We start from the raw sequence: 12,049 nt of genomic DNA, 5'->3' as shown, positions 1-12,049 counted from the left end.
TTTACGTTAAAAGAATAGTTCACCACAAAAATGAGTATTCTCTCAACGTACACTCATTCCAATCCCAGCTTTTTTCTTCTATGGAATGCAAAAGAAGATAGTTTAAAAAAATCTATCTTTCTGATGACTTACAATTGATGCAAGCTTGCATTAAGGTCTTCCACCATCTAATCAACAAATGATGGAAAGAACCATGTCCCTGACCTACAGTTTTTAATTTTTTAGTTTTTGATAATCTGTTTCACTCCAATGTCTGTCAAAATAGGGAACAAAAGATTTCGGTAAACATACAGTATAAATCTGTAGCATCACCCACATTGGCCTGTCAGTTGTGATGGATAGGGTACTAGTAGAGGAAGTCGTAACCTCCCAGTGGGCCTAGACGCATCACTTCTTTATACATTATAACTGACAGCCAATGACTATCTGTTATTGATCCTTTTACAATGTGACTGAAACTCGACTAGGTGTGTGTGTGTGGGAGACATAATTGCTTCTAAATAAGATCTCCTGAAACCTCATTCACACAGTCTCTCTCTATTGAGTGATGCATTAACAGTTCATCCTCATGCATATTTCATATAGAAGCACACACACACACACACACACACACACACACACACACACAAAGGAACATAAATTGTAGCAACTGTCTAGAATGTAATTTTTTTCAGTTCAAGCTCTTATTGTCACTGCATGAGTACAATGAAATTATTTTAGTCTTCCACTGCTGGTTGCATAATATTTCAAATAAGTGTAAAAGTGTATGTAAATAGACATTATTGCAAAGATAGAAACACACAAAATTAAAACTAATATGATATCAAAACTGCGGTAAATTAAAGAGAGAAACAGATAATTTGAACTGTGTAATTTTCACAATACTACCGCCACAAATGTAATTGCAAAAATACTAGTTGTTTTCAAACTTTTTTTTGCCCCTAACTCACAATGATGTTGTGTCAGGCTACAAATTTTAATATAAAAAAAATATATAAAATTCAGCTTTTAAAATTGGTGCAAAACCAAGTTGGAGTTAACCATGTATCTTATGCGAAATAAGTGAATAAATAATGGTACACATTAAATTGATCTTTTATCCATTAGTCAAGAAGCCTGGCCAAGAAAGCTGGTCTGTATCTAAATCACAATACTCAAGGAACATGAACAATTTTTGTGAAACAAACCCTATTTCTTTCTCTTTTTTGTATTCTGTCTCAAGTTTGTTTTTATACATACATTTTTCTGGCTAATAGTCTAATATCACATTGACACACTATATTTGTTTTCAAAAATTATGATCACTTTGTTAATAGAGTTTCTAGAATACAAATGAAGCAGATTTTACTCCTTTCACTAGATTGGGTTAAGACACGACGTGCATTACATGCATATGGAATTGAATTACTGTGAAGTATTTAATATTGCATCATTAATCTGTTGTTTCTTTCTCTCTCTTTCTCTCTTCTTCCACCCTTTTGTGAATGCAGAAGTGGAACAGAGAGGTAGGTCCATTACTTCCATTACTTTAATGTAATTTAAGTGTGTAATTCACTGTCAGGCTGTTATGGTGTTATTTGATACTAATGACAGATTGGCGATCAGTAGCTCATAATGGTTTATATTAGGAATGCGGAGGAGAAACTTGATCTCAGACCAAGGCTTTACTCCCTGAATTAAACCTCTGTCTCCTCTCTCTTGATGTGTCTCAGTGTATCTGGTGGTTTACCATGTATCAGATGAACAGGAAGGTGTTGCTGTTTAAAACTTAAGCTGCTGATTGTACTGACCACAAGAAGTGGCAGTGTGAAACTGATTTCTTACGATTTTTTTGCCTCTTGAATGGCCTGGGGGGAATCTATACCATCAGACCTTAACATAATAACTTTCTGCATAGCTAGTGATGATGCATCAACAGTTATCAAATTTATCAATTTATCAAATGGCGAGAACATTCAAATTGTGAATTGGCATTTAAAAATCTGAGCTTTTTATGTCAGTTTGCCTTGATTTGGAATAGAATGACATGCATATTAAAAAGCACATTTTAAATTGACAATAACAGAAAAATAACAGTCAATTTAGATGTGTATTCATTTAGGAGCCTCTCAAGGTCTGACAGTCACCACAAGCTTCTTGTTTGTAATTTCTAAAACATTTTTTTTTTTACGCTGCTTTGAAAAGGAATGCATTGTAAAAGGCACCATACAAATGAACACAAATTGAATGCTTGAATACGGATTTAGAAATCAGAATGGCGAAAATAAAAGGATGTATAGGCTACCAAAACATTTGAAAGTAAAAAAGTAATGAAAAATAAAAAATGAATAAACACAATTTACTTGAGTTTATCAAAGGCCCAGAAAAGTTCCGGGATGAAGACATATTGTGGAAAATTAATGCCTCTCAAACAATAAAAGGAAACATCCAGTAACAGTTAAAATACCAGAAACACTTCCCATGAGGATGTCCCTCATTCTGGGAACGGAATGGTGGGAAAGGGCCGATACTGTGGCAGGCATTCCGTGTGACTGTTAGTGTGCTCACTTTTCTGTTTGTGTGGGACCATGTAAGTATATCTTCATGGTTTGCAGGAGTATCATTATAAATCAGAGAGAACGAAAATACACACACACACACACACACACACACACACACACACACACACACACACACACACACACACACACACACAGAGGGTTTAATCACAAGACTGTACATTTGTAAACTATGCATGACAGCCTGGCCTGCTTTACGGATGGTGGCTAACCCTGACTTTATGCAAGTCTCAAATGTGTTTGTTGGTCATTGATTTTTCACAGAGCTTCAAATTGTAATTTTTTAGAAATTAAAGTTGATTTGCATAGGGCAAAACAAATGATTATTTTTTATCTTTACATTTAATGTGTCAGGAATAATAGGGTGATGATTCTTCCCCCCATATTAATGTTCACACCGTGTGAATTTTCCTCAGGGTTAGAGAAGTCGGTGAGACAGATTCTCAGAACCCCCTGAGGGATTCTGCAGGAGTCGTGAACTATAAATCGGGTCGTTACTAGTCATCAGATATGATTTAATAGATGTCTCTCTCTGTTTCAGGCTCAAAGCATGTAGCTTTCTGATTTATTTTGGTTGCAGCTGGAATATGGATCAATGACATACAAGAGTGTTTACAATAGAGAAAAAGAGAAATCTAAAAAAAAAAAGTCCTTAGAAATGCTCTTTCTATTCATGTTGTTTTTATGTAGTTTTGATTTTTGTTTCAATCTGATGATAATAATTATAATAATGCTCATGTTATGTAACTATCAAGTAAAAAAATGCTTAATGCTCTCAGAATTTTTTTTCAGACAAAAATGAAATAAATTTCAATCTAAAAAATACAAACGTTTACAAATAGTTAGAATTATTCTTTAATACATATGACTGGAAAATCACACCACATGCCATTTTACAGTCTGATCTAATTTTGCCTTGTTATAAAAAGGTAAAATTATCTGATATTTTAAGAAAAATATTGGCTTCGACAGTCATGAGTCTGCATGGGCCTTTTTTGCATATTTCCGCTAGCTGGTTGCACCACATGATTTTTTTTGGTTGCACCGCATGACTTTGATTAATGAAAATTTTTAAAGACATCATACAAGATTACATCAAAGTACTTAATAAGGACTTCTTTCGAGTATTTTCTTTCTTTTAAATAGACTTTTCTTGATTACATCAGGACAGTTGTATTACCCTGAAATTTTTGGCTTTGTGTCCTCAAAATGGATTTTAATTCAGAAATTAAAACATGCTTCTCATATTTTTATAACTGTGTTAGACTAATAGATAAGATCATTTTTTTTTATTGAATAATATTTTTGAAATGACTGCAACTCACTCCTTCTTCCTCTTTCAGTCTTTCTCTGTCCAGGTGTATTGAGAGGTGTGTACCAGAGCGAACACCTCTTTGAGTCAGACCACCAGTCTGGATCATGGTGTAAAGACCCCCTACAGTCATCCAACAAGATCTACTATATGCCCTGGACTCCATACCGCACAGATACACTGACTGAGTATTCATCTAAGGAGGACTTTATTGCAGGTCGACCCACCACGACATACAAACTACCCCATCGTGTGGATGGCACCGGGTTTGTGGTTTATGATGGTGCACTTTTCTTCAACAAGGAGCGTACACGCAACATTGTTAAATTTGACCTGCGAACTCGTATCAAGAGTGGTGAGGCAATTATTGCCAATGCGAACTACCACGACACCTCGCCGTATCGCTGGGGTGGGAAATCTGACATCGATCTGGCAGTGGATGAAAATGGACTGTGGGTAATTTATGCCACCGAACAGAACAATGGACGAATTGTGGTCAGTCAGCTCAACCCATACACACTACGAGTGGAGGGATCATGGGACACGTCATACGATAAGCGATCAGCCTCCAATGCCTTTATGATCTGTGGAATCCTGTATGTAGTAAAGAGCGTTTACGAAGATGACGATAATGAAGCATTGGGGAATAAAATTGACTACATGTACAACACAGAGAAGAGCCGTGAAACACACCTTAGCATTCCATTCCCAAATTCCTACCAATATATCGCAGCTGTGGACTACAACCCTCGAGACAATTTGCTGTACGTGTGGAACAACTACCATGTTGTCATATATTCTCTCGACTTTGGGAACAATGACAACAGATTGGGCTTTGGTGAGTTTCCCTTTAATTCAAGTACATTATTTGTTATTTTTAATCCACTTGTAACTGAGCCACATATAGCATTTAATAACATAAGTAACTAAAATACTTATTTATACATAATATTTAAAAATACTATTCACACCTAATTTGTTTGCACACTACAAGCTTTTTCAGGATGATCTGATTTTTTTGTACAATTTCGCCTTTTACTTCACTTAAATCAAGCTTTGAGATCAAGTGCAGCTAGTTTCCTTTCTGGTTGACTTTCTGGTGTCAACAGCCTTAGTTATTGTTAATTGTTTTGATTGCTTGGATTAATATGGTTTCATTACTGTAGCCTCAGCCACTGTACAGTAATTAGTTTTTGTGTGCTATAGTATATCTCATGTCTTTGGAAGCAGAGAGCTGCACGGGTCCGATTTTGTAAATCCGCACCCGCCCGTACCCGCAGTGCTTAAAACCGCAACCGACCCGTTTTCCGACAGCAGCACTAATTAAAATCCGCACCCGACCCGACCCGCACCCGAAATCAAATCAGTTAAGCCAAACACTTTAGACACAGTTTTTTTCTAATTTTATTGCCAGGTCATACAGAAGTTATTTATGGAAAACTCTTTTTAAAAGGTATTCATTTTTTATAAATTTTATCTTAATTTTGATCAATGTTTTATCTATCAATTGCCCGTATTTAATAAATAAGAAGCAAATATATAGCAGACAATGTAATAACCTTGTGTATTATTAGTGTAATTGACAGAATTACAAAAAAAATATTTTGCTACCTAAAAGTTAAATATTTTTTGTGCCACGCATGCATGCATGTCTATTTCCCTCATATAAAATATAAAACGCATGTCGACTGATATTTTTCCAATGTCTGGACTCCTTTATTAATGCAGTATATAAACAGACGTTTCAATATATTGGTATTAAATGCATTTTCTGAGAATTTATATTTCACGTTTTAACATGCTCTTTTGTCCATCGGTGCTTGAGTCAATGATGACATTAGAATAAAATATCTCAAAATAAAATACAAAAGTGACTGATTTATGAATGTATATGCATAGTTCTCATCAGTTGGAAATACAGATAAACGCTTTCATTTGTTGTAGTTTTGATATTGAAAGAAAACAGAACAACAAAAGAGCGAATACCACCGTCTGAGGTTGTGCTTCAAGTCGAACGCACCCATTTTTAAATCGTTCACAGCTGAGCATCGCAAGAGGCGGATCTGCGCCAGAGAGCGCATGTAAATGAGCTGCACAGTCATTTTCAGATGCAATAATAATAAAAAAATAACCTGGATAGCCTAGATTAGGCCCATATTCACAAATGTGTTAGCTATGGAATGAAATATCTGATATTCCGATTGTCAAATACATGCAAGTGGAAGTGTATTGTTGTTTAAACACCTTTATAACGATCGCGTTCTGTGATGTGCAGCTGTATTTTCAGCATCATTCCTCCACTCTTCAGTGTCACACGATCTTCAGAAATCATGAAAATATGTGAGCTGTATGCGCGATATAATTTCATGACACAAATTTTGAAATAGGCTTAAATCAAACACATTTTAATTCAGATTATATATATCTTAACGTCTAATGACTCGTGCAGCCGTCCGCGCGGTTGTGATTTTTTTTAAAGTAGCCTAGAACGTAGGCCTATTTTTACGTTTGCACGTGACTGTTTTGAACCCGTGTTTAGACCACTGATCTATAATATAGAATTTTATATATAGATCAGTGGTTTAGACCCGTGTTTCACTGTGTCTGACCCGAACCCGTATCCGACACAGTTGGATATTTTTCACCCGTTTCAGCCAACTTTACCCGCGGGTACCCGAACCTGTGCAGGACTCTATTTGGAAGTACTACAGTAGTTTTTGTGGAACAGGATCAGACCAAAACTGAAACTATGATGTTCCCTTCAAGTGAACTTCTGCAATCATTGAATCTGTTTAATTCTAATTTGTGAAAAGGACCAATGAACATAGAGTATAGTTCTGTTAAGCAGTTTTTAGAGAACCAACTGATCACAGTAGTTCAATGACCAGACTGATCATTTGTTCACCAAACAGACGGATTCATTTGTAAGAGTGCTATATTCCAAGTATTACAGAAAGGGGTCATATGATGTAAAAACAAGCACTTGGTGCATTAAGATCATCTGCAAAGTTGAGACTAAAGTCTCAAATCCAAAGGGATATTCTTTATAACAGTTAAGATGCATCCACGCCCTCCTGAAATGCCTAATTTAAACACGCCCCCACATCTCTATGTCACTGTGTGGGAACATTTGCATAACTCCACACAAATGTTCATGCAAAGAAAGAAAGCATAACTTTTATTCTCGCTGTAGTATTGTTGTTGCCACCATGTTGTGGAGATGCTGTGTTTCGTTGTGAAACTACTTTGTTTGGCCTTCCAAAAGAGGATGATATTTGTTTCGTCATGCCTAGAGCTCATCCGTACTGGTCGCTGATTAAATACATCAACTTCGTGCTGTGGATCACCAGTTCGTCTTTAATCGTGGATGAAGCGGAGTCCAGCACGGGGTTATCACATGTGTCCTTCGTCGAATCCGCCGGCCGCGCCATCGCTAATATGCTGGCCATTTCTCACTTAAGCCCTCAGTGTGTGACACTGTGTGATGCATTTTATAGAAGACTGTTTTCTGAACCTGCATACTAGCCTGCAATGGGTCGATGATCAAAGGCTGTTCTATAAAGTGAGGCAGTTTCAACTTTGCAAGGACAGTCTGGCGCTTCTGACTCACAGCCTGTAAGAACATGTATTATATTTAAAGAATTTGCCATTGATGATTGAAACGCAAGTAACACAACGCGAAAAATCACAGTAAAAGTAATTATAATTAGTAATTATGTCCCCACTGGATGCAGCCAATGCTTCGTTTGTAATGGGTTTTATTGGGTTTGACTTCCCGTGCCGTGAAACGGCATCACAGTATATTAAGGGCCGTAACATGGGCCGTAACATTTTTGTAACACGCTTGAGGTATTCAGCCAATCACAATGCACTGGATAGCTGGACAATCAGCATACACCTCGCTTTTCAGACCGATGAGATTTGTAAAAATCTACACATTTCAGAAAGGCAGGGGAATAGAGAAGCAACTATAATATACATTATGTGGAAAATAATGTGTTTTTGGAACCTTAAACCACATTTCATTACACCAAATGCACCAAATAATGTTATTTTTAGCAATGTCATATGACCTCTTTAAGATACTTGAAATATAGCACATGGTCTACTTTTGTTGGGATTTTTTTATTTTTGAGGGGGAAAGGGGAAGTAAATAATGATAGTTTATTTATTTATTTTGAGTGAGCTGCCCCTTTAAATATGTATGATGTCAGGGGTGAAATTTATTCCTGGCCCACAGAGTCAGAATTTAAGTATTGTACTACTCTATGATTGTCAGTTACAAATGTACTTTGAAGAACTAAACTGGCAGAGTTAGAAAGCCCTGTCATTTTCGCTCACTCATACAAGTATTCATGTCAATGATAAAAGAGACCTTCAGGAATTTTCCCTTGACTTACATTTTCAGAGAATGTTATTGTATAGGTTATCACAGTCCATTAGTCAGGTTGTTTTTCACTTTGTTCTATTCCTTCTTCACATTTAGAGTTCAGGCACACTACTTACGCTGTATTGTATCGAAAATTTTAGTCAGCTTGCCAGCTCAGCTGAAATGCAGCTGAATTAATCATTATCTACAGTGTAAACTAACAATTATTATCTCCAGCATCTACTGACATTCTCATTAGAACAAAGCAGAGTGTATCTCGTTGCTCTTAACTGGGTCCAAATTGAGCATATTGCATGAGATTTGCTTAATAAATTGCGAATAGATTCTCACATGCACTGTCAGTTTATTACAGAACAGCTCACACAACAAGCAAATACTAAATACAACTAATAAACTTTTCATCTCTGAATATTTATGTGTTTCTAAACCCACACACTGATTTGTGCAGATTTTAGTACTTCATTTTCAAAACAAATCTCGAAAGGTGTAAATAGCTTTATATATATATATATATATATATATATATATATATATATATATATATATATATATATATATATATATATATTATGTACAGTAGACCTCATCCACTGTTTCAATATATGTAGGTGCTTGTTAATGTCTGCCTGAATTCATTTTCTTTATTAACATACATTAAAGATCTTGTAAAGCTTGAGTTTGTGCAAGTGTTAGCCACCTAAACTAATGCAAATCAGATGCTGTGTAGTGGTCATATCAAAGATAATAATGCTATAAACAACACCATCTTTGTTTAGTTCAGCTTTAAATGACATTTGAACTTGGATTAATTAGTTTTTAATTTTGTCTGCATTTGAGCTTTGAAAGAGAAAAACAACTACGTTCTGTCAATAAAGCAGAGGAGAGAATGTTCTAGAAATAGAGGCTTGGTGCAAGACTTAACTCATTTAGAACTGCATGATTCTTGATAGATTAACAATCATGATTATTTTCTTAAAGTAGAGATCACAATTTTAAAGAAAAAGATTTCTTTCTGATTATAAAAAATGCAATAAACAGGTTAGAATTACAGGTATGTGAATGAAAATATGGAAATACATCCATATTAAAAACATATATTAAATGACATATTCTAGACCGACTTAAAAACACTGGGAAAAAGACAAATGAACCATTATTGATGTTTAAAAAATAAAATAAAAAATTCATAGCTTACATTGACTGCACCACTGTCAAATGGGTGTTTTAATTTAGATCTTTTGACCCCTATTTTGCCATAAGAATTGAGTGCCTTACCAAGTTTAGCTGTCTTAGCCATTAATTCCCAACAAATACTATAGTTACTAAAGTTATTGTTGCTACAATGAAAGTGTGATAACTTGGTATTATCATAAGTCGCTGTTGTAGCATGTTGGTTCACTCTGCAGTCATTGTGTCAATGCCCCAGGGCAGCTATTTTCAAGTCATTCAAGCACACCTCCAATATACTGAAAGCGAAAAGAGTGAAATGTCAAAAAACTATGTGCCATTTCAATAACATGTGTCAGTTTTACAATAAAAAACTGACAGCAATGTTTAAATCAGCCTGAAAAAAAAGATAAGAAACGTTTTTTTTTTAGGTTTGCACAACTCTTGCGAATGCAGTGCATAAAGAGCAAGAAACGCCAATGACAATAAGCCAATCGCATATTTTTATTGAAAGGCAGGACTTTTTCTATAGCAGCCATATTGAGAAATTTGGTTTAAGTAGATTTTTAAAATGTCTACCTCTGTTTGATACAGAATGCATATTCATTTCTTATGGTTTCACTTTTAATGGGAGTAAATTAGTATTATTAATAATTTCTAGTTAGTATTATTAAGTCTGCACAAAATAAAATGAAAATCTACTCAGCAAAAAATAATTTAATTATCATTTTCATGTGTAAGTCAGAGTGCTAGCATATTGAGTACTACAGTTTTATTAGCTGATATACGGTAGTTTTTTTCAACTATAAATAGATGATGGGCCTATGTTTTGGATGTGTGCTGCATGTCCCTGAACAAAGTATGTTTTGCTTGGAAGAGTTTAAGTGCTTGAGAAAGCTCTGGCATTCAGGTCAGCTGGGAGGACATTGAAGGATTCAGATCTACAGGAACAGTAAAGAGAGAAGATGAAAAGATTGAAAGAGATTAGATTTGCCCAGTTATGTGCTTTCCTTCCCTCTTTGTATCTCTGACTTTCTCTTACTACTTCTCGGCTTCTTTTTCTTTTTATTGGTCTCTCGTTGTCACTCTTGGGTGAAAATACAAGCTTTTGTACTACTTTTGGCCCAATATTTAAGCACGAAAACCTGCAAGTTAACCGCTATGCACATAATTCAGATTAACCAGACAGAAAATGCACTAGCTAATGGGCCTGTTAACACCAACACAACAAAATACTGTCTGATTTTCACATGCCTGTTTGCCTGTTCAAACCAATGCTTGAAAAGGGTATTTGTTCAGATTTTTATATTCACTATGGTGTTTGCCAAAAAACTAAACACAAGAGTAAGAAAGTCTGTTTACACATTCTTCCTCTGCTATCCACTGTTGCTCAGCACTATTCTATGAAAGAGAATGAACAGATATTCATTCAAATAAAATGTTTATCATAAATAATTTTTGCACTAAAAATTCATATTTTTGTAAACAGGCCTTCCTGATATTATTGAACCAATGAACAGTAAAGTGATTTTTGTGTACATTTTCTATTAATCATGCTAGGAGTAACTCATAATGGAGAAGAGTGTTATAACTGGGCATATATCCAGACCGACTGTGCAGTCAAGCATATAATCAACATTTTTAAAGAGCCAATTCAGGTGTCTGGAACACAGTGGTGGAATAATGCTGCACAGTCCCAGTAAAGTATGGCGATTGCAAGGATCTGCTGCAAGCTCCACTATGTAGCAGTCAGAACAGACCAAAAAGATGGGTAGTTGTGACTTGCACATTGTTGGCATTCATCATTATTATACACAACTGTTCATCCAAAGATCACAGACACCCATTCTGAGCCATAGAAAAAAAACTGCTTTTAAGGTTGGTAGAAATGCAATTAGTTCTGCTCTGTTAAGCATGCTCACACTGAGGAAATAAAAAGCATGCACACATGTGTTTCACATGCAACACTCACCATCTCTCCCTTATACACATCTTGAAGTATTACTGGTGATAGCGGTTTAATCTGCTTTACATTAAAGCACGCTCTCAACTCTCTCTCTCTCTCATACCCAGAATCCTATTCCTCCAGGTTTGCTTTAAAGTCTGATGCTAATGTAATATGTTGGGATTGGCACCGTGGATAGTTTATATGGAATAGCCTCCGTGCTCCTTAAGTGGAGTGAAGACTTCTGTTCTCTGCTTTTATTAAATGAGAGAATGTCTTACATACGGTTAAAACTCTCTCCATTGGCAATTACAGCTCAGCACAGAGGGAAAACTTTATTTAAACCGATCTGCAGGAACAAGAATGCACCTGGATCTGCCAGCAGGGAGTTTAACACACAGATCAATCAGTAATGGAGTGATGTTCGCACTCACACTTGTATGCACACACTTCAGAGCTCAAAAACATTCTCACATTAACACACACACATATAGTATACACGCATACAGAGTGCAAAACTAACTTAATACACCTGCGAGTAGTGCGAGAGTTGGAAACATTTACCGCTCCATAAATATTTCTCACTCAAGTGCTACTGTATTTTGCATGTTGTTTCTTTTCATAAAAATAATTTAAGAATATTTATTAGATATTTAATTTAATTATAATTTTTTTGA

The 12,049-nt window shown here is 35.6% G+C and overlaps 1 protein-coding gene across 9 annotated transcripts in view; it reads left to right on the top strand.

Moving 5' to 3' along the window:
• The window catches only part of LOC113044263 (adhesion G protein-coupled receptor L3), a 102,423-nt gene that overhangs the window by 37,013 nt on the left and 53,361 nt on the right, over positions 1 to 12,049 (top strand). For all 9 annotated transcript variants that reach the window (XM_026204083.1, XM_026204078.1, XM_026204076.1 and 6 more), the window contains exons 5-6: positions 1,491 to 1,505; positions 3,902 to 4,708. In XM_026204083.1, the coding sequence (XP_026059868.1) occupies positions 1,491 to 1,505; positions 3,902 to 4,708 (822 nt within the window). The remainder of the gene's footprint in view (positions 1 to 1,490; positions 1,506 to 3,901; positions 4,709 to 12,049) is intronic.

This window comes from Carassius auratus, chromosome 26 (genome assembly GCF_003368295.1).
Source record: "Carassius auratus strain Wakin chromosome 26, ASM336829v1, whole genome shotgun sequence".
Lineage (NCBI taxonomy): Eukaryota > Metazoa > Chordata > Actinopteri > Cypriniformes > Cyprinidae > Carassius > Carassius auratus.
This window is presented reverse-complemented; position numbering and strand designations above follow the sequence as displayed.